Source organism: Zeus faber (genome assembly GCF_960531495.2).
Source record: "Zeus faber genome assembly, chromosome: 18".
In the NCBI taxonomy this organism is placed as follows: domain Eukaryota; kingdom Metazoa; phylum Chordata; class Actinopteri; order Zeiformes; family Zeidae; genus Zeus; species Zeus faber.
The window spans coordinates 11,529,341-11,553,274 of record NC_137210.1 but is presented as its reverse complement, the minus strand read 5'-3'; the positions used below and the strand labels follow the sequence as shown (position 1 = coordinate 11,553,274).

At 44.2% G+C, this 23,934-nt stretch overlaps 1 protein-coding gene across 1 annotated transcript in view; it reads left to right on the top strand.

Moving 5' to 3' along the window:
- Positions 1–23,934, top strand: part of clybl (citrate lyase beta like) — a 64,745-nt gene that overhangs the window by 14,797 nt on the left and 26,014 nt on the right. The window contains exon 2 of the mRNA XM_080019061.1: positions 22,691–22,904. Coding sequence (XP_079875187.1) covers positions 22,691–22,904 — 214 coding nt within the window. The remainder of the gene's footprint in view (positions 1–22,690; positions 22,905–23,934) is intronic.

The window sequence follows — 23,934 nt, the reverse complement described above, 5'->3', positions numbered from 1 at the left end:
CAATTAATTCTGGAAATCCATCCATCCATCTGGGAACACTGTGTTCAGATCAAACAAACCTTTTAAAAGAGTTAAAATCCATCTAGGCCTAATTATCACCTAATAGCTGATAGTGTAGCAAACAACTCATTATCTCTTCTGGCTCGTATCAACCCATAAAATAAATGCCTGCACCTCTGCACATCGCACTAATGGATTTGCGTGTTTGAAAATAGGCCCCAGCTGCTAAATGCTTATAGACCTAAATTGATTCTAGCCTGTTCATAGCTATTTTCAAAAATATTAGTCTAGCACTTGTAATTGCTGTTGTTTATCCCCCAGATTTACTTAACACATGCATTTGTGCCAGAGGGAAAGCTAGTGAGAGGGTGTAATTAGACCTCAACACGTGTTACTTGATATTTGCACTTATGTTCATCAGTGTTTTGCTCGGCACTTTAATAGGCATGGTGCATATTCCACTGCCGACTTCCATCAGATATTTGTCAAGAAATTGCTGATAGAATTATACGGCTGCCGGAGTTGAAACGGAGCGACTGTTTTTGCAAAAACCTGCTGTCAAAGGCCTAATCCTGTGCTCAAACCCTTGTTTTTCGCTCCAAAAGCGAGCTCATAATTGGAGTGTGTGTATGTGTGCCGAGATCTGATACTTACCACTTTGGCAAGTTCGTTTATCGAGCCTACAGCCTGATAACTATAAGCCTATTAAAGCAATGGACTAAAAACCTGTCGCCTCAGTGTGTTATTAAAAGACCACAGTATATACATGCTTGCATAGACACACAAACACAAGCAGTGTGGTAAGCTGCTCTGTCTTTGATCTGCCTCGATTGAAAAAGCGACTCCCCCTATCAAAGGATTACAAATAAATTCCAAAGAAAAGACTGGTGCACAAAAGGTGGTCCGCATATTTCTTTTCTTTCTTTTCGATTTAGAATAAAGTCGGTGTGAGTTTAGTAGTGTTCCTGCCTTTGATTTAAATGTACCATTTGATGCGCGGCCCCATGATATTGATTCAGGTTTTTAATTTTTTTTTTAAGATGGAGGCCTCGGCTCAGGCCCTGCCGAGAACAATGGTGTGGACGCAGATCTCTGGTCTCTCCGGAAAATATTCCACTCCGCGGCTTTCCTTTCACTCGTTGTGTCCGTGCGGCCTGTCTGTCCATATTCACCATGAAAAGTGACCCAATGCAGTGAATCGGAGGGCCGTATAGGCCAGGGAACAAGCAAATTGCCATGGCTTTTAGTCTCATCTTCAGTGATGCGCTACTTCCTGAGGCTTTTGTCTCCAGTTTGGGGGCCACAGCTGTCAGGGAAGGTGCTATCCACGCTCCCCTCCCAAAAACCTGCGGCCACGCGCCGCTGCACCCAAACACTAAATAGGCGCATTAGACACACCATGTTTAAGGCCGCTGGTGCTCGAGCTGTGGCTGTAGGTGCATGTCCCGTCCCGAGGCGGGGACGTGTGGGTGAATATGTTGACGCTCACCCAGACACACAAGCGCACTCTTCACACTATTACACACCAGCGCCACGCCATTGTCCTTCCCTCTCTGTGTCCTTCCACATGACCCATAAATGTAGATATATTCCTTTGTGTCAAAATTACGCCTGTTATTTCTGAGCGTCTCAGTGTTTGTGTCTGCTGTGTTTGGTCACTCTGCCGCTTGATGTGTGATTGCGCTGCCTAAGAGCGGTCGCCATGTCCAAGTATTCCTGCTCCCGCCGGCGGCCCCCTCTGCCTTCGGTTTGCCCCCGCCCAGCGACGGAGCTGCGCTGTGAAAATACCCACAAGGCCTATCTGCCCATATGTAGTGTTACAGATTTTGATTATGCACCAGCAGCATTGCACCCCAGCAGGGTATATCCAAACATGAAAATTAATTCACAGCTAAATGCTGCTATATGCAGTTTGAGAGGGAGAGGAGAAATCAAATACAGGTTTACACTAGTGAGCATGAGAGGGGAGGGGGGTAAGGGAGAGAGAGAGAGAGAGAGAGCCTTAAGGCAGACAGAACTGTGTTCATTAATGTGCAAAGCCAATGGAATACAATTTTTTTTTTAATAAAAACATATATATTATACTGTATGTATTTATGTATTTATGTGTGTGTGTGTGTGTGTGTGTGTATATATATATATATATATATATATATATATATATATATATATACTGTATATAATATACATATTATATATATAAATACAGTATAATGTCAATAGAAAGAAAAAAATTTGATTGGTGGGAATTGAAATGGCTATAAAAAAATGTTCCCAAATAAAAATAGATGTAAAATGTTTCTTGAGCTGATTTAAGAAATGGAGTTAATGGAAGGGACTGAAATCAGCGTAATGAGCTAAACTGAACCAGCGCAGCCCCTGTAGTACTACATCGACCAGACTGTAAACGGTTGCACACGTGTTACAAACTCGTGACCTTAGAGTTGCGGAGGCAGTCGCTGCCCACGGAGTCACCTTTAAGTTCAACATTCCTGCCATGCCTCGTTCCCCTTCCACTACACTGGGAGTGATGGCGGAGCGGCGGCGAGCGTCCCTTCCACTATGGCCGTAATGAACTTTAGCGTGAAAGTAGTTCGGCGTGACTTTGTCTCAGAGCAATGCAAATGGAATTGCCCCCCGACAGCTTGGAATGCGCCCAGCTGGCCTTTAAAAGGTGATAATTGGAAAATACAGGATGCAGTCGAAGTCGGAGGAGGGACCTTGTGTTCCACCTAGTTAGCCGTAGCCTTAGATGGAGGGAGGAGACGGGAACCGATGGAGGGATTTGAAATGATAGAAAAAAAAGATCATAATCGCGGATATTTAAAAAAAATATTCTTTACAGTGAATGCATCACTTTTCCAGGAAGGCATTGAAAGAAATGACCTGCTTCATGTTCTCTCCCTGAAAACCTGCAGTGTTTTTGTGATTTTTCAAGGTGGTCAAAGATGTGACACGCTAATCTTGAAATGTGAAATGCAATCAATGTTTTGCATTGTTGACCTTTGTTTGGACACCCTCCTTATTCGTGTGTGGGTTGTTATTTTATTGTTACAACTATTTACTGTAACTGTAATTATTTTATGAAATATCTAATTCTGACATTTTAGTTTAAAAAACAAAACAACCAGCCCCTTGATAGTTTAAAATACATCTTCATCATGTTTTTTTTTTTTGTATTGCCCGGCTGTATCCTCTGATGGTGACACTCTCATTAAAATGTATTTTATTTTATGCAAAATATGCCTGTCGTATATATTCTGGTGTAACCGGGGCCCTACTTGGCTTGCGCCCATTCTTTAGTGAACCAATGTTGCAGATGAAGGTAAATATTTAGCAAAATGTGAGAGCTTGCAGAATAGGATGTGAGAACCTGTAGAACAAAAATCTGAACCTGTATATTGAATCTGAACTTGTGTATTGAATTTTTCACTCACGTAAAATATTCACGCACCTACGATCTCGTTGGTTCTATATTCAGATACTCAACAGACATTCCTCTGGACCTCACAGGGGAGGGCGGCTGACCACATCCCCGGAATGAGGTGCAGCTTCACGGACAGCGGCGGCGCTGAGAGTCGGTCGCTGTTTCAAAGGCTTAGGGACGGTCTAGTTACATGACACAATTTGGGGGACCAAAGGGGACCTATTATGCAAATTCACTTTTCCCAGTGCTTGTGCACATACATTTGGGTCTCTGCTGGGCCTATGAACACACAAACTGTGAAAAAATACTGTTATGGCAAACATCTCCTAAAACGAGCCGTTCAGCTTTGCTGACCTAATATACGTCATCACAGTAATATACGTCACATCAGTAGAATTAGAACCGTCCTCCATTTGAGTAACTCCACCCGCGCCTGGAGTGTGGCCGGACCAGCTAGCATCAGAGCTAATCATGGGAAGTGCTCTGTTGACTCTTTCAAGAGAAAGAGTATATTCATATAGGGAGTATATTCATCCAAATATCAGATTGCACATTTGTGAACACAGCTGCGTGAATATGTTATGTGAGTGAAAATTTCAATATACAAGTTCAGATTCAATATACAGGTTCAGATTTTTGTTCTACGGGTTCTCCTGTGATATCCTATTCTGCAAGCTCTCGCATTTTCCCAGTCCCAAAGCTGCTGCCCGCGCACTCCGACATGCCACCACGTTACCGGGAGCGACAGTTACCACTGCCACTTCCACACCGACGACCGACAGCGATGGCGATCAAAAAATAGGTGCGTGCGCGTTCATTGCAGAACATGATCTGTCCTAAACAAAACGACCTGTTTCAAATCAACATGCCAGCTATTTAAATACCCATGGCATTGCCCCAGAATTCAGGCGTTTAATAGTAATTTAAAAGTAGTTTGACAGTAACGTTTCATAGTGACATTAATGTTACTGTATTTTTTTTCGTTCTTCAATATTAATTTTCCATTAATTATCTGTTATTCAGAAGGAAACACTTCAAAGTTGCTCATTGTCAACTTGTCACTTTAAAGTTACAGTATTGCAGTAGTGTATACAGTTTCCATTCAGTATGCAATGCACATACTGTTATAGAGAAATAAATCTGTGCAATTCCTCGTCATTCGACAACCCCCCCCCCCCCCCACGTCAATAACATTTCAGGCTCAGGATTTATATATTTTTTTATTTAATCCCTGTGTAAGTATTTGCTGTGTGTGTGTGTGTGTGTGTGTGTGTGTGTGTGTGTGTGTGTGTGTGTGTGTGTGTGTGTGTGTGTGTGTGTGTGTGTGTGTGTGTGTGTGTGTGTGTGTGTGTGTGTGTGTGTGTGTGTCTGTGTCCACATACAGTTGACTGTACTGTATTGGCTGCGGCGTGCGAGCCACTCTGCGTTTCCTCAAACAAAACCGTAGATGTATTTATTTTATTTTATTTTCCGACATTTCCGTAATTGAATGAAACTAAAAAAGCCCCAAGCCCCGGCGTATCTCGCTGTATCCCGCCGTGCTCCAACCTCCGCGCCGCTCCGGACACCGCGGTGAAAGTCGGAACTAACTTTTAAATTAGGCCTTGATCTGAGTTAAGATTCAGCGGCTAGATTGCTTATTTCTCGCCTCAAACTGGGTATATATTGTGTTATGACCTAGACCACATGTTGCACAGACTTTCAATTTCGAAATAAAAGTTCCTGTTTTTATATATGGATAAATAAATAAATTTTAAAGTTCAATATGTAGTCTGTGAAATTGAAAGGCTGTGCAATAATTAGTCTGCATCCTAGTACTATATAGACCTAATTTGGGTGTCCTTAGTCACATGGCAGAAAAGCTATTGAACTTTGAAATAAAAAAAAACAAAAAAAAACTATAAAAACAGGAACTTTGATTTTGTAATTGAAAGGCTGCACAACATGTAGTCTAGGTCATAGCACTATATCCATCTTGTTTGGGTGTCCTCAGTTACATGACAGAAAAGCTATTTCAATTTTAAAATGGTGTCATGTACAATGCACAAGCACTGAAAAAGTGAGTTTTGCATCGTATGACCACGTTAAAATTGTGTCTTGTAACTTGTAGACGGCCCCTAAAAAGCCATAGAAACAGCGACCGACTCTCAGCACTCCCACGCTGTCCGTGAAGCTGCACCTCATTCCGGGTACGCGATCAGCCGCTCTCCCCTGTGAGGTCCGGATGAATTCTGTTGAGTATCTGAATATCGAACCAACTTTACCACGGTTAATTACCCTGACAAGAAAACCCTAACCCTAACCCAGCACTTAAACATAAAACCACCTCCCTTGTGATTGGTCAGGATTTACTGCACCCTCCCCTATGGGCGGCGACAGTTGCAGGAAGACGAAGTTAGTTTTGCAAGGAGCGTTGCAAAAGTCAAGGATCGCCTGGCTCAAAGTAAAAGAAACAATTATGTATAAGTATATTCATCCAAATATCAAATAACACATTTGGTAATTTTTTCTGTCACTTCAAATTCTCAACACAGGTGGGTGAATATTTTATGTGAGTGGAAATTTCAATAGACATTTTCAGATTTTTGTCTCACATTCCGTTCTACAAGCTCTCGCATTTTGCAAAATATTTACCTTCATGGTTACCTCCTGGGTCGTGGAGGGAGTCCAAAATGATCCTGCAGTGCCGCAGGGAGTCGTGCACTCTGGTGGCTGGGCTAATGCACAAAGCCTGACACAGCATTCCTCAACTTATGGGGAGGGAAACAGGGTGGCTTTGAATGGGCTGGGGTAGGGGTGAAGGAGGCGCATTCCTGACTTTCTCCCCTTTACAAGGCCGAATTCAAAGCATTTCTCCACTCCTTTCCTTGTGTTAGCTTAACCTATCGTAGGATCCTGTGCATCCGGTCTACATTATCGTGTTGTCCTCAGAGGAAAAACTTTGAAGTCCAGCTTTAGAGAGAGAGAGAGAGAGAGAGGGAGCGCTTCTGAACCGATGGTTAAACACCGCTATTCATACTCTTATAAAGTTCAAAGTGGTGTTGCTAAAGAGTCCACTATAATAGAGCATGTCAGTTTACAGCCCTGAAACCCGGAAGTGAGGCGTCCCTCGCTTTAAACCCACGGAACGAGCTAAGTTCCGAAAGAGGTACGAGAGCACATCTTATGAAGCTTATTTCGTGACCCTTGTCAAAAAGTACTATCTGAAGCAAACCTAATAAAAGCTATAAAAGCCCATTGGTTGCAGGGCCCATTTCCAATCAAAACAATGCAGCGCAGGCCCATGTAGCCTGTGTCAATCACCAGGCATTTCCAGTATCAATACGTCAACGCCCATTTCACACTTTGTTCAGGAAACACTTTAATAACTTCAAATGGAATCCTCCTCATGGCTTCCTGTAGCCGAGGCTCACTAACGCTATCGGGATACCGGTCGTCGCCCTCTTTTACTGCGCCCCGAACACCTCTGACCTCGAGCGAGCGTAACTGCTGTTGTTTTGGAAAGATCGTTGATACTTTGGTTGGCGGCTCTGGAGCGTCTCAGGTGTCTTGTTCCTATGCAGCTCGACGTGAAACAAGTCACGTTGGCGTCTACACCGCTACTCTCTGTGCTACCGAGACACACATTCAATAAAGGAAATCATGGCATTACCTTCATCAGCCCAGGACCAGATGTTCATACTTTTAAATGGACAACACGTTTCTCAGTACTTCATTATTTTTCCACAGCTGTGCAACTGGCCGTCGGTTATCCCGTTTGTAGGAACCTACGATCATTTGACAAAAATATGACATCGACTTTCCATTGTCCACCCTGTACGGAAGGAAGGGGGCACTGGTTACTGCCTACCCCCTCGGTGTACCACACCCTGACGGAGAAACGGGCCGTGGCAGGGTCCTGCGCTTTGCCTTTTGACTTTCCACACTGTTTATGCGTCTGTGTTTATGGAGCTGAGTCGTTCACCTGCTTTTTGCATCCCCCTTCCTAATTTGCCGCAGTGCTGTGAGGCTTCTGTGTTCACCACCGTGTTAACGGGTCAGAACACGTGTCTCCAGGCTGCGTGTGGAAAACAGTGTTAAATGGGTAATTTATACCAAAGACACCAAAGTTTTAGTTAAAATTGATGACAGACAAGGAGCTCTCTCAGGACTTTAAGAGTTTTCACTTTAAGAGTTCAACTTAACTCTGTTCACATTTATTTGAGTTTAACTTGCCAGTTACTCATAGTAGACCAAACACTGTACGGTGAGGCCAACAGCTTGGCTGGTTGCATTTGTCCTCCAGCTGAAGGTCAAGGACAAGGACAGCACTTTAAATCCCCCTCCTCATTACATCCATGAACTTTAGGACGTCACCGTGAACCACTCTCACAGTCACAAGTTGAAGCACAGTTCTCAGGAAATGTGCATTCAAGTGGAATAGTGCAAACAATTCAGCCTCTAATGACAGCTAAGAACTATTATGAGTCAATCAAGTTCAAAATAAATCAACCCCCTGCAGCCCCCTCCCCCGTTCTCTCATTTGCCAATCCAATATTGCCGTTCACATTTGAACTGGCATTTTGGTGATTCGCTAAATCCAGCAGTATAACACTGCGCAAAAAGAAAGGGAAGATTGCGTGGTCTGCCTCATTTAAGGGGCCACGTATGCGGTTTCCTTTCCCTAAACCTTCTTATTCCAAGCACAATATCGTGACATCATTACATTTGTATGTTCCACTTCTGCACGTTTTGTTTTTTTTTGCGGTTAAAACACCAATGACTGGCACAATTTCCACTCCCAAAATAACACCCAATTTCTGCAAGTGTGTTTATCATCTCATCTCATGAAATAACGATGACAAATAGTTTGCGTTTGCCATGCCCTTTCACTCTCACAAGGCCTGCTGAATAATCAGTGGTTCCAGTTAAATCCAACACAAGTATTCCTTGCATGTGGCATATGGCGCCCACATGATACGGAGATGTGACAGTTCCCCTTTCCTTGTTAGATCACAGCTTTGGCGGTAGGAAACGTGTTATAATTATGTTGCGATGGCTATGGTCTGGATGGTGAGCGATTTCACTCTCACTGTTTTCACACTTGTGTTCTTTCCCCCTAGCTATTGGTAATCCAAAATCTTTGACTTGAAACATGGGAAAATAAGGGTGTGAAAGAACGAGTGATAAATTAAAGTGGTAATCCGTAAGATTTTTATTTTTTGTATACAGAATCCCCAAAAAAATGTGCCGCTTTTTTCAGCTGGCACTTTATAAGAAACAGCCACCCCATGAATTTGCGTTATACATGTGCTTCTCTATATGCATTGTTGGTGGCGGGATCCACCTTTCCCAGAGTGCAGAGGGGAAAATGATAGGAGTGTTGGTGAAATGCTGGTAAGGAATAGTGACTGCATTTAAATATCTACAGTACGCTGTTGCTTTTTACTTTATAATTGTATTGTTTTCTATCCAAATTTGAATGATAATGATGGCATTTATAAGAGCATTAACATTAATCTACAGGTGACGGATCAACACACACAAATGTTTTTGACTTTGAATTTGCACCGATGGCATAACAATTCATTTTAAATTGTGAAGCAATAAGGGCTGTTTGTAACTGTTGGGGAATCGTCTCCGATTACACGGTTAGATTAAATGGAAAGGCGACCTAAACGCCTCACCTTGTGTGTGCAGTGACGTGGGGGGTTGGGGAGATTTGGCGGGAGGGTTTTAGGAAACTTCCTGGTGTGTCAGGATCAATTGGGCCTAAGTCAGTCTTAATTAAATGCTCTGCTTTGAGCAGGACTTGGGGCCAAAAGCCATCCCTGTTGGTTAAAAGGATGAATAAAAAGGTCTCGCCAGTGAATTAAATCACAAGTTATGCTCAAATAAAATTAGCCTCTAATGTAATTTGGCGAGTAATCTAGTGAAACAGCTGAACTAGAACAAAATTAAAGATGTTCATTCATATTCAGGAGGAATTTAATTTTTATAATTTATAAAGCCTGGGTTCAGATTTTTTTTCCTTCAGTGTTGCTTTCACCTGAGGCAGTAATCTTATATTTAGGGCCATAACATAATCAGGAAATAAAGCAATTAACCCACTCCTTTGACAGAGGAAAATGGAATCTTCACCAAGCTTACCACTCGGTCGCTCCTCAAGTGTTGAATTTCTCTAAGCAGTTTGACTCACTGAGACCGTGATTCATGTAACACGTCATACGCGATAAGTCATGCCTCCTCAGTTTTCCTCACACTCTCTCTCTCTCTCTCCCTTTGAGAAATAGAAGTGGCCTGGGCTGCCCACGCTTTAAATATGCCGTAAATCTGTCAATTTGAACGTTCTCAGCTCTAACCGGCGCAGGTTTTTTCCTGTTGTATGGAAAACGCTTGCAGTTAACATGGATTGCCACTTGGGGGCACAGGCATCTTACAGGGAAGAGAATTGGAAGTTGAGGATTGTGCTGGGGTGTGAACAGTGAGCAGAGAGGGTTGGGGGAGTGGGGGGCCGATTGGGTGATTTCATAAATTAAAAATAATATCATCCAAAAGACAGTATACTCAGTCGTGACACATCAGCCTCCCAGAAGAGAAGTACTAAGAACAAATGTCACAGATGCCCCTTTTTTTCCCCCTTGTCTGCTGTTGCTTGTTTTTTCCCTCCAAATCTAAAAGTCAGACAGAAAGCGCCAGAGTTTGTTTTGGTCTCCAGTGGATCTTCCCAAGCCATCCATCTGTCAGATTGAGGAGGGGTATGTGGGTGTGTCTGGGTCTGCGGAGGGTGGGGAGGAGACGTCAGCCAATGTAGATGTGGATACAACGGCTTAGTCCTTCCTTGTGTCCAAACATCATTCTTGTGTATCATCATCCCAACGGCGCTTATCTCCAGGGCTGGCCGAGGACCATGTCCTCCCAGACTGGTCCACAAAGGGAACACCGTCTCGCCGAAGGGGAATAACATCATCACCACTTGGTAGCACTCTGTATTGACTTAGTAACCAGGCTCCTGTTTGCTGCCTCTATTTCCTTTTTTGCGTTTGCATTTTAAACTAGTCTTTTTTTTTTTGTCTCAAGCATAACTGTCCTACTGTCCTTTTTATTCCTCACTCTTCATGTTTTTCTTCCACCAGACGTCCTCGGCCACCTGTGGAGCTACTAGTGTGCCCATATTGCGCTTCTTCGCTTTTACTGCATCCCTTCCTCATTTATCGACTAGTGCCAAAAGTGAAAAAAAAAATTGCTCTGTGTGTCTTATTTGGGCATTTCACAATTTGTCAGTTAGCTCTTAGGAGCAGCAGCAGGTGTGTGATAATATAGAGTTTTCATTTGACGTGAACAGGCTTTGGCCTCCAGCTTTGGCTATGTAAATGTGACTTGGTATCATATCATTTGTGAGCAGGCTTTTCATTTGGTGAGGCGGCAGATGCCCAAAGCTGTTAATGCATTCACATCGCTGAGGGGGTTATTTAGCTGAGAGTACACTGAGAGCCAGTTGCTGAAATAGAAAATGTAGCCGCCGCCTTGTCAGGTAGGTTCCACGGTGCCAGGTAGCTTAGGTGATCAGCAGTCTGTCTCGGTGCATTTCTGCATGTGTGTCTGTATCTGTGTGTTCTTTTTTTGTAAGATTACACTCAGAGGGCTGGGCAATATATCAATATTGTGATATGAGACTAGTTCATCATCTGGGAATTTGGTAATGGCAGTATAACAATAGCTCAATGTTGTTTTTAAGGTTGCGTTAGAGTAAAGTAATGCCATTTTCTGAACCTCATAGACTGTTGAGGTGTTAATCAATGCCTCTACCTGCTTGGTCATGATATCCACAATTCTAACGATTGTTTCTCAGATGTTTCTTATTATTTTAAGAAAGCACTAACTGTCGCCCCTAAAATATTGTCAAATTATTGATATTGAGATATTTCTCCAAAAATATTGTGATATTTGATTTTGTCTAAATTCTCCTGGCTCTCTTTAAATAAAGTGTAACAGAAAACTCAGTGCATGCATGTGTGCATGCAGTGTGTCTGTCACTGCTGATGTGCGCAGAGCTGTAAAAGCATAACACTGTGTGTGTGTGTGTGTGTGTGTGTGTGTGTGTGTGTGTGTGTGTGTGTGTGTGTGTGTGTGTGTGTGTGTGTGTGTGTGTGTGTGTGTGTGTGTGTGTGTGTGTGTGTGTGTGTGTGTGTTTTTGACGTGAGGTTTGTTTACCAGCGGCCCCATGTCGGTCATGTGCCTGCTTACTGTATATATTAAGGGTACTTGTGAAGGAGTGCGAGGTGTGGGATGGGGTGGTAGTGGTGCTGGCGTTGACGATGGGGGGGCGGGTTGGAGGGGTGGGGGTGGGGGGGGGTATGGATTATCTCTCCCACAGCAGTGTCGACAGAAGACAGTCCCAGTGCATGCTGGTCTCCCTGCCTTCCCATTGGCTGAAGGGCTGCTTAAAAGCAAACACCAATCAATCTCCCCTCTCTCCCTCCCTCCCTCCCGTCTCTCTGTCTTCCACTCTTTCTGCTGCCTTTACGACGGACCCGACGACAAGTTGGAGAAAAGCTTTCCCCCTCCTCCCCCTCGCCTCCTTCTCTTTTCACCGCCTCACTGTAATCCTGACTCGAAAAAAAAAAAACGTCCCTCAGACAACAAGTGTCACACTCAGAATGGAGCACAGAGTCAACTCCCCTGTCCAACCCCCCTCCTTGTGGTTGGCATGTTAGAAAGTGCTAATGTTGATGGAAGTGACAATTCACAATGGAATGATCACAGTGATGTGCTTGCACTGTTGCCTCAAAGCCTCGCTAAAGAGATAAGTGACTGATCCCAATGGTGCTGGGACTGGCCAGATGACAGATAAGCATGAATAAAGGCACAGTGACTTTGTAAGAAATGGCACAGGCTTAGCACTGCAAGCCTTTTGGACTTGCTCTTAGAATTAAACTATTTAGAAGCATTTTCTTGGAGAACCACCTTCATGAATTGAGTCTCCTCCTGTCTGCTGTAATGGTAACTTGTTTAAAAAAAAGGCGATACAGAATAACTTGGCCACAGTCTGGTAGTGTTTTGCACACATGCGCATATGGTACATTAACACATGCACATTACTGTTGCCACTGTTGTATACTACTGTGCCATGCACCCATGACTGCCTCTGACAAACGGGAAATGTTTTGGAGACACAACCTGAGATATTGACCACCTTGCAGCCCCTGCTGTCAGATTGTGAAACGGCCCAAAGATATTTGCATGAAATAAATGAGAATCTCTCTCACGTCCAGCCCTGCCGCGGCCAAAGGTTTACTGTCCCAGATGCGAGCTCCATCTGGCCTCGCTCTCCTCTTCCCTAGCCTTTAACTGTTCCCATACTCCGTCATTGCCAGTGCTTGACAGTGAGATAATATTGAGTAAATGGTCCAACATATGTTCACATACACACTTGCTTATTGCACATCACTCTAAACATTTTATCTCACCGATCCCATTAAAATAAACATGTAAACAAATTCAATATTCTGTCCTTAATATTTTCATGTTCCATTTAGACCTTGTACATTAATCTTGTGTCGTAACGTTTTTCTGTATGTAGTGCTAAATATAAAATAATATGACTTAAACAGTAGTGAGGGTTCGGCAAAATGCAGTTAATAGGGAAAACCCACTTGACCTGAACTGTCACACTGACAGTTGAGCCAGTTGCGCGCTTTTGTCTGTTGTGAATGGGATTTAGGGGGATATTGGTTTTAAGGGGGTCAAGCAGTTCTCCATCAACAGCAAACATGGACATGGTGACAGCCCTTAGGACAACAAACCTTCGCGAGAAACTGTCCCACCAACCTGCCCCACCACCCCCTTACTTACCCCCTCAACCCGGGGCTGTGATCCTGCATGGCCGGCGTAATGAAGCCGTATAAGCCTGTTATTGGCCGCTTTATGGCTTGTTTTATGAAGGTGAGCCGACAAGCAGCTCCCATAGCGGTTCCTGTCACTTTAACGGACAGCATTTCCAAGAGAAAGGGAGCAATGGGGAGGGAGGGCAGGGCAGGAGCTGGAGAAAAATCCTGGGCCTTTATGTTGGGCCTGCCGCTGCTTTGATGGGTAGAGGTCTGGCTGCAGGCTATCACTGTTACATTTTATGTCTACCACCTATTGTCAGGACATTATTGACGTTTGACCTGTGTTCTTATTCCCACCTCCTCTTCACTAATCAATTACCACATCGATCCATTAATCAGACAGGGCGACGGTTGGTGAAAAGGCCCGTGGGTATGTGTGAAACATTGTGAGATAGGCCTCAGGCTAACGTGGAGGAGGGCATTCACCTGTGGAGTGCACTGTTCTGTGACCTGAGCATTGCCATAATAAGTGGTCCCAGTCCTTACAACCATCTACAGTTTATTCTTGACGCTGAAGATCCTGCACTGCAAGCCAATGTTCATGGAATATCGCTCGGTCCTTAGCTTCAATATATATATATAATCCACACGTGCATGTTTATTATTTATATTTATTATTATGTCTAGCAGATCCCTTTTGATTCAAAATTGACCGAAAATAATGGAAATAATGTCGATTGTGTAAATGCATAAAGAATATGGTACTGCCTAAATTATAGTCCAAGTCAGTGGTTCTTAACTGGTGGTTCCCCAATCCAAAACTTGGTTGTGGGTCAATTTCTAGTGTATACAAATACATTTTGTAACACTGTTTCAAAATTGGTTGTCACAACCTCATATCGCTAACATTTCACACTATCATACACCCATTGTTGGCCAGGTCAAATTAAATCACAGCAAATACTATCAGACTGTCACTTCCTATACTCAACCTTTCCACAAAAGCATAATGAATTACTGCCCTATTCATTTTGTGAAATAAATTTGAATGGTTCAAATGTTAAATTATGTTCGGCCGATGAATTAATGACTCAGGACAAATGTGGATCCTGAGCCTAGACCAGTTGAGAACCACTGGTCTAAGTGAAGTTGACTCAAGATTGGCGGAAACCAGTTTGTTATGAACTTTATGAGCTTTATTGTCACATTGTTCAGACATTGTTGTTGGTTTTTAAAACTCAGAGGAAGGAAAGGGGCCCTGAAGACAATTGAATGATATTTGGTAACGAGCATTGTTTTTATTCAGTACAGCCTCTGAAGTGATCGGAGGTTGGCTTCCGCTAATATTACTAACCATTAGCGTGGTACTAAAAACATAGATGCTTTCGGGATGAGAGTGAGTGTTTTTGTTGCTCTCGCTGTTTCCATGGAGGTTAGGCAGTATCCTAATTGTGTTTAGGGTGCAAAGAGAAACAGATCAGACACAGAGACGGCCAACAGATCAAAATGGAAGCCGCGGGAGCGGAACCCACAACGCTTTGATTAGGTTTGGTTTTGGTGTTGGTTTGGTGTGTGTGGATTATTGCCATCACCCCAGTCCTCCCTGCCCTTGCCAAGTTGTTTGCCAGAACAAAGACTTTTGTTGGGGGGTGTGGGGCGGCGGGGGGGTTACAGAGGGAGACAGAGGGAGACAGAGGGAGAAGCTGTAGGCTGATTATAGTCCACCCCCTTTAGGCTGATCAGGGTCCTGGCGACAGTAAGTCAGCCCTTGTGGGTTTAGTGAAGTGGGGAGACACTTCTTGTGTGGATTTTTCAATTCTTCAGCATGTCATTTGGCTGGGAGTGCTATTGTCCCCTGTCCCTTTTCTCCCTGCTCCTTCTGCTGAGACGAGTCGTGTCATCCCCTCGTGATCGGCACTTTTGTTGCCTTTGTTTTTGGCCCTACCTCAGAAGTCCATCTTGTCTTTTATCTCCCTGCCTTTCATGCATAAGGGAACAGTTGTGGCCTGTTGTGGGGCTGTTCCACTGCATTTCCACCAGTGGGGTTTCCTTTCATACTCTTCAAAGTGCTACAATGGGGCTCCCAAGGCCTGAATGGCCAATGCAGAGTGCACAATCTTAGAGAGCCCGCTCATTTTGTTTTGGCGGAGTCAATAAAAATGCTAAGTTGAAAAGCTAACCCCCTTGTGCCCTCCTCAAACGCAGTCACTTGTGTGACCTTTTTGAGGCACTCTCCTCAATTATATTTTAATGATCAATTAATTCACTATGATACACTATGATTCATTTCCACTACTGTTAAGACTCAGATGACAAGTAGTGATGTGCTGTTGTGATCCATTGTTCAAAAGTGATTAATGGAATTAGTTAGTCAAACTGCTCGATCAGCTGAGTGCATGTTTACAATAAGGATGCAGAGCAGGGTCTGCACAGCTGTCTGTGGAGCTAGAAAACTCAGATCTATAGCCAGCAACTCCCTTGTCAGTGTTAACGGCTCTCATGTCCTTCTCAGTTCCATTTCTCAGATGAAGACGTCTCCCTTCCTGCTAATAGAATCAGGATTTGATCGGTTCTGTGCGGAGGGATGAGGAGAGAAAGAGGTTGCCGCTGTCGTCTTTGTGCATTAAAGCAGAGGCCTTGCACAAAGGCATTGTGTGCAGATTTGTGATCCGGGAGAAAGCGGGGGACTTTGAGAGGGATTACAGGTAGACAGGCATTGGCTGCTGTAGATAACCGCCATGACTTCATCCTCATTGTGCAGATTAAGGCATAAAACCTGCACTAATGAGAGCGGAGAGGGGGAGAAGACATGGATGGGAGGAGCAGAAAGGGGCATTGTTGATGGCAAGCGAAATGGAGACGGGAACGAGTTTGGGCATAGGAAAGTGAGTTGAGGTTGGATAAAAGGGTAAAATGGAACCTACCAGAATTATTGTGGTAAAAATCCAAAGAAATTAAAAGAGGATTGAATCAACACCATTCTTTCTCAAACCAACTGATTCGTAAAAAAACCTCATGACTACACTGGGGTATTGTCGGGCATCTGCCGCCATCATCAAGGTATTTTTTCCCCACAACACAACTGCAGTAGCATCTCTGTTTCTCGCTGTTCCTACTGGTTAAAGACGGGGCTACCAATAGTCCTGCTCGGGTCCCATGGTGAGGCTAGCCACCAGCTGATACACTGAGAATGAATGAACCCCTCTACCCTGGGTTAGACCCGCTTGAGGGCAAGCAAAGAAAGCAGGATGGAAAAAAAAGAGAGAATGAAAAGAACAGAGTGTTTGATTCCACCTCTGCCTGTCCTGTGTGTCTCTGGTTAATTTTTCAGGGTTTCCCGGCCATCCAGTCGCCTCTTCAGACCTGAGGCAATGTGAAAACACTGTTGTGCACGCAAACACACACACAAACACATGTGGCGTCATGCTGGGTGGAGCTCCAGCACGGGGATTGTTTTAGTTTTCTATTTTGTGCTCAAAAGATGTGTGAGACAGGAAGGCGGGCACAAAATGGGATAAATATTGATGACTTTTTGGCCATTTTATTTGACACGTTCAGTCAACTTTCTGGGGACGCAGCGTCGGTTTATGCATCGCAACATTGATTTGCTCCCTCCCTCTTTATTCATCATTTTTTATTTTGCGGTAAAATTCAATCTGGAACCTAAATGCTGCAGACTCCAGAATGTAGTTTGCATATTAAAAAGCGGCTGATTATCGTGGGGGAGAAACACAGATCTTTAATTTAGTGCATTTTAGACACAGCTTCTGCCTGCATGGCCATGCTGGAGATAATTGTGGAAATCTACATATTGAGAGGGAGGCTGTCGTCAGGGTCCGTTTGGGTGTGGGGCTCTGTTATCAGCTCCAATGCATGTGGTAGGATGACAGCTACCACCTGAATTGGGCTATTAGGCTGCCAGGTGGACGCCAACATAGTTACATGAAGTAGTTATCATCGCACAATAATAATGAACAAATTATTAATGGATATTCAAGGCACAATATTGACTGCTAAACCACAACCAGCAGTGCTATGACAATATAACAAATTAAGCATTAATTCAGGACTGGCAATCTCTCCTATTTGCTTTGTTATGGCAAAAACAAAGCAACTCGAGTGTACGTGCAATACACTGAGGCTTCAAAGGGCTTTTCCTTTTGAGCACCAGGGGCACACTATTGCTGGTTGAGCGTGACAAAGAGCTTTCCTTTCAGGGACAAAGACAGAACAAGATATGATAAGATAAGATACGATTATCCTTTTATTAATCACCTGAGGGGATATTCACGTGTCATAGCAGCAACAGCAATTAGAATGAAACACAGGAGAGGTACAGGTAAGAGTCCAGAACCAAACCTAGATGACAAGAATAAAAACTATTAACATGTAAGTGCAGTAATAGGGATGCAACGGTACACGATATGTTATCGAACCGTTTGATCCGCCCCCTACCGTTCAATACGCACACCTGAACCGTGGTATTACGACTGTTGAAGTCCACCTGACACGTTGGCGGAGCGTTGGGGCACGGCGTGCCGTAAGTGCGCGCTTCCTCAATCCTTTGTTGCAGCTCCACTGGAGCCGCGTGGAATTTCCCAATTGCCCAAAAACCGTGAACCATACCGAACCATGGGCCCACTCTACTCTACCTCTAGCGAACACTAACTGCAGTAGAAAGTTAGAAGTCACGAAAAAGAGAAAGAAAGTAGAAACACAGGAGAGCGCCGAAAACAAGCACCCACTCGCAGCAGCGCCATCTTAACCTTTGGATACCATACAGGTGTGTCGCCGGTTGTAGTCAAAGATAGTGGTGAAGAAACCGTGTGCAATTCATGGGGGTGTGGTTCAAGAACTTCAAGGTGTTTGTATTGTGGTTGGGGACTACAGAGGCCCAGGAGACAGGTGTCACATCTTCAGAGACTATTCTGTCTGATTGAAGATCACTTGTTAGTTTTGTACTTTTAAAGCACTTTGTCCAAGACAATAAAGCTCTCTTGTGCTTAAGGAAAGCAAACCCTAATTTGTATGTAAATTGTTACTCAGAGCCATTTGGAAGAGTTTATCTAAGAGTTTGCACTAGCAGTCACGTTGGCTTATATAAGCCTCATCTCATCAGCTAGTCTCATTTACATCAAAATCTCATTTGCAGGAGACCTGAGCTGACCTTGCATGTATAAGATCGCAAACAATACAATTCAGAAATAGTTTGGCAAATCAATGTTCACACAGTGTAGACATGCAATAGTTAAAACGGTCACAAGTGTTGTTAAGAATACTATCAACTACCTGACCTACAGCGCATCAGGTTGCGGCGGCCACTTCAAGAGAGCTTTCTGTGCTGTTGGGGTCGTCCAACCTGGGTCTCGCCATATTCCATGTCTCCCTCATCCTCCTCCTTCCAGTGCCACCGGTCCGGACCCTCTGCCGTCTCCCATGCTAATTAGAACCAGTCCAACCTCGCAGCAAATAAACTTGCAAACACACACTCGCCTCTGATCTCAGACCAGTAAAGTTAGTTGCGGCGGCAGGTTCCCCCCACAACTTAACAACCGCTAACATAGCGCCTCGTGTTTTCATAATCTTTCATGATAAAGGAGAAAAACACAGAAAAGGAAAACAGCTTTGGTAACGTGGTCGGATACAGTTCTGTGGGGGCTGTTAAATGTATGAAACATGTCAGGAATTTACTTTGGTAAAATATCCACCAGATGTAGAATGGTGTTAATAAAAGGAGCCAGATTCCACGTCGTTTATGGAAGTAATATTTGGTACATTTGGTGGTGGAACTTAGATCTCCATTGGTAAGAATGCTACTGTAATGTACCAATAATGTTTATGGCTGCCAGCCTGGAAAAGGAATTCCTCTGGGAACTTTTACAGGAATATTGCATTGTTAATGTTAACCACTTGTCCTGCCGTTTTGCCCATTAAGTTTCCCAGTTTACTGAGCTAAGAGTAGCACCAGATAGGAATTACAGCACTGGAACAGGGCCAAATGCTGTCAAATTAATTACTTCAAGATCAGATCACGTGTATTGCACTGAAAGGGCCCATGCACTGCTTCTGTTATATTTTAAAAAGCGTGCTTCTCTATGCAACACAACTTTTTGTATAAATAATTATTCTGTACATCACTCAGACAATGACTCGTCTTAATCACTTTAAATGCTTGATTGAACACCAAAAACATTAAACGTGGATGAATATTGAATGTTTGTTTACATATTTGATACAAATTTACAAAAATGCTAATTACATGTACAGGCTTGTCTATTGTAAGACACAAGTTTCCCTCTGAACACTGTGGTTGGAGTCGCTATGTTGGAAAGTCACAAACATTTATCAACAGTTGTGTTGGGGTGGGGCAAAGATTAACTTTGAGTTAACCTACTTTGTTAGAAAGGGAATATTGACAGGTGCATGTAGACAATCACAAGTTATTCAGTTACTGAGTAGTAACGCTGGTGGGAGTCCGAGACGGTTATTACGTCACCAATAGATGGACCATGTGGAAGCACAGCTGATGAGACCATTGTTATTCAAACTGCGGTTCGATTGCAGGCAGCTGCAAATGAGTCCTCTCCTTTCAAATGTCGCCTACATCTGGTGTGTTCGCGAAGAAAAAACAACAGATTCAGATTCAGATTCAACAGATTCTCGCTCGTTTTAAGCCTCGAATGCCTCTTAATTCTAGGAATATTGCCTGGAAAGGCAATCTACGTTCTGTTGCTGTTTCCTACAAGAATGAGTCTTGTGCCAACTTTAAACATATGGAATCGCTTTAAAAATGAACACGAATCCTTTATTTAGCCGGCACTTACAAGAAAAGTCCATTTAATGCAAGATCACAGAAAGGAATCTGAGCGTCTCGGCGCTAAGGCGAGGGTAAGTGCAGGGTAAACCCAAACCTGTTGCTGTTTTGAAAGGAATCCAGTGTAATCTTGCGGATTTTCGCTTCGAGCAATCTTTAGCGCCAGTTGTAGCACATCCCAAAGCATTTTTCTTGTTGTCCGTTATTGATGTAATACTGTAATGGAATCTTAAGATTCGGTAGGAACTACAGCCCGCCATTTACGTAACCTGCAGCACGTGCTGGAGAGACAAGCCAAGGTGACCTCCTTTTCCCACTTTTCCTCCCGTAGACACCAGTTTACTGTAATGTGTTGTTCCCAGCTGAGCTGAGGGAGTCGGGGGGGGAAAAAGAAGTATAAAGGTAAAATGAAAGGAGAGAGGCTGATTGTGGTCTCTGTGGCTGACCTCTACTTTTTGGTGTCAGCTGATTTGCTGATTTGCTCTTGTCCCTCTCCTGCTGAGTCTGGCCGTCATCACAGTCCCTACACCCTCTCCCCCCCCCCCCTTTTTAAATGAAATCTATTCTTTAATTACAGCCGCCATCTTCTTGTAAGCGTACCCCACTTACATTATAATTTATTTGCCTTTCAAGTGGGCACTTAAAATGCCTTTTTAACATTCACCCTGGAGCGGTATGCATTGAATAGAGAGGACTTCATTTGGGTCTCAACAGCCCCCTCTTGCCCCCCTACCACTCGGTGCTCCCGCCTCCCTCCTCCAACCGACTATTTTCCTTTCTAATTTTGCTGTTTGCTTTTTTGTCTCCCCCATCAATGTGGGCCCTGTAGCTTTTTGTCCCTCAATGACGGCAAGATCCTCCCCTCTTTCAGTGTTTCCCAATCCGCACGGCCGAGACCCCCCCTCTTTTGCATATTCCCCCTCCGACCCTCTTTGTGCCACATTGCTACTGTGCCCCCAACCGAACACCGCAGCGTTTGGGTGCCCTGCGGAGGTTCTGTGTACCTGGAAGCGCTAAAGTGCTCGGGGCCGCCGCCACCTGAATTGGCTTTAATTAGCTGTTACCGCCACATCATCTCCAGGTCCAGATTAAGACCGTGCCGAGACTCGAGGGCGTTTTGGAAGCGTAGTTGACAGGATTAAGTGGCTATTGAAGTGACTTCAGCTCCTTCAGGAAACAAAAGGGAATACTCCTAGTCCCTTCTTTTAACAAGGACCATAGCCCCCCGCCTCTTCCTTCTCCCTTTCCCTCTCTTGTGCTCTTCAGGCAAACTGGAACACCATCTACACACATGATCCCTCTAAGGGCGGCTGAAGCCTAGTGAGGCTCTGTGGCGAGAGAGAGCTGCTCCCCAATGTAATTAGATATATCTGATCCTAATCGTTTAGCCTATTCATTAGGGCTAATTGTTTTAGCAGCCAGTCCGACAGAACAAATAATTAAGACGTGTGCCATGACGGTGATTATTGGTGTGTGGTTACACGGTGCGTATGTAATTCGCCGTGTGTCTGTGTGTCTGTGTGTCTGTGTCTGTGTCTGTGTGTGTGCGTGCGCGCGCGCGTGTGTGTGTGTGTGTGTGTAGGTACGCTTGGATAGGCTCATTTGAAAATGTCTGTATGTATATGTGCATCCATTGTGTCATCACGCCTATAACAGAGTAACTAGACGCACCTCGGCTGAGAGAGCGATTAGATGAAAAATGATGCACGCACGAGTACGTCCAATGAAAAGGTTTAATTTGAATTGTGAGAAACTGTTGCTTAAACGATTTAATTTGCCAAGATCTCCCCGCCACTACCTACCTTCTGCCCTACACGCAGATTGAGGGGAATATGCTTATCAGCAGAGGCATTTGCATATGTGTGTCTCCTTGTTTGGGTGAGTTTGTTCCTGACAGTGGGAGCCAAAGCAAAGGTCAGCGAGCCTCATCCACTTCAATGGAGGGCTCAAAGGCAAACGGAACTCTGTAAATGAAATGTTTCCAGACTTTCACTCCTCTGCTGCTCACCTTCCAAACGTCCTCCCAATGTAAACACTGGTTTTAAAGTGGAAATCCATAAGATCATCTGTGTTTGGGTGGATTACACTCCAAATCCCTCTCGAAAGTATGTGTTACTCTGATCAATTGATTTTGTTCTTCCTTGTCACTTGAGTTGGTTGGAATATTTTTTCATCCGGGAGGTGCTGCTAGCCCTCTTGTGAATGTTCATCCCAATTTACAGTGTACCGACCACAACTAGCTACGCTGGTTTATTAAATTCACTACAGCTTCCTTTCACTTCTTGCGCGTGCCTGATCAGGGCATTTTTGCCGGTAAAGGCGGACCCTGCCACCAACAAATTAAACATCATATTAAGAAGGACATGCATAACACCAAAACATTTATTGGCTGTTTCTAATAAATGTTGGCTATATACATTTTAGATTAATATAAAAAAAAATAATCACAGGGACTTACACTTTAATTAAGATCAGTGCAGTAATTCCCTTGTTGGGTTTATTTAGTGCCCACGGTCTTTAATTTACACTATGAGATACACTCTGTGTGTGTGTATCGGTTTGTACCTGTGCGTGCCTCTATTTGCTTGGGAACCAAGCACCTCTGTGTTCATGCGGTCTACTGTATGTGTGCGTTGACAGGGCCAGGGGATCGTGGCTGCCTGCAGCTTGGGAGCGGCGTACCAGGGGATGTCGGGGTCATCATCACTCGACAGGCCCCTCGCTGCGCTACGTTCCCCGCAGGGCGGTCCTCTACTGCCCCGGCAACGACAGGCGGAAGCTGAGGAAACTGGCCTCGCTGGATGTCGACTGCGCCGTCCTGGACTGCGAGGACGGGGTTGCCCTCAGCAAAAAGGTATTTAAAAAGACCCTCTGAAAAACACATGCCTATACAATAGTGTGATAATAATTTTCTTTTGAACAGGGTAGAAAGACAGTCACAAGCAGGACACCAACAAACAAACTAACATGCAGCCCATTCAGGGCCTATGTGATTTTAATTTTCCTTTGGCTGTTCCAGGTGCTAGGTCTTAATCACTGAAAGGCAAACTACCTAAGTGAGATGTTTAAAACAAGCACATTTCACCCTATTATGCCGTTGTAAAGGCAGCGGCGCCCCCCTGTCAGAGTCCTTTAAAACAAGGTGACCACGTCCCACTGGGCGAGCAGCAGGCAGGCAGCAGATGCAGCAGGTTAAAAGCATTCTCCTCCCACCCACACCCCCTCCCCATTGGCCCTGGCGAACTGCCCATGAAATTGTGATTGGAGAGCCGGATAAAGAACTGGCCGGGTTTGAAAAAAAAAAAAGTCAAATAACAAAGGTTTTAAGTCATGATAATAAAGATGATTGATATGGCTGGAGGCCATTCCTGTTGGAAAGCCAAGACAATGGGGTTGGGGGGGCGGCTTGTGTGACTGATGTGTGTCCCGAAACGGTGACCCTCCGAAGGAGTCAGTGGATGTCAGTGCTTCTGTCTTTATTATCTGCGAGAGTGGAAATGCGGTGTGGAATGTGGCATTGTAGCGGCCATTCAGGCTTGAGAAGAATACACACTCAAGGCTTCTGGAGCTGTCAGCAGCTGACAGGTTCATGTCTTCATTTTCCTCCCAGTAAAGTGTCCGGTGCCAGCCCACGTATGTTGCATGGACTTTACATCACAAGGCACATAAGGCTAGCAATGACTTGGTCAACCCTTTTTATTTGTATTATTTATGGTCCACATTTTGCTTTATAGAGGACAAAACAACAATAGCTAAAAGCATGAATTCAACATGCAGATTATTGTCCGAGATTGAGCTGGCAATGACTGCACATACGGTTTGTGAATGGTGCCCTTTCAAACCACCAGTTAAAGAAGGAAAATAGCTTTGTGCACCAAGAAGAA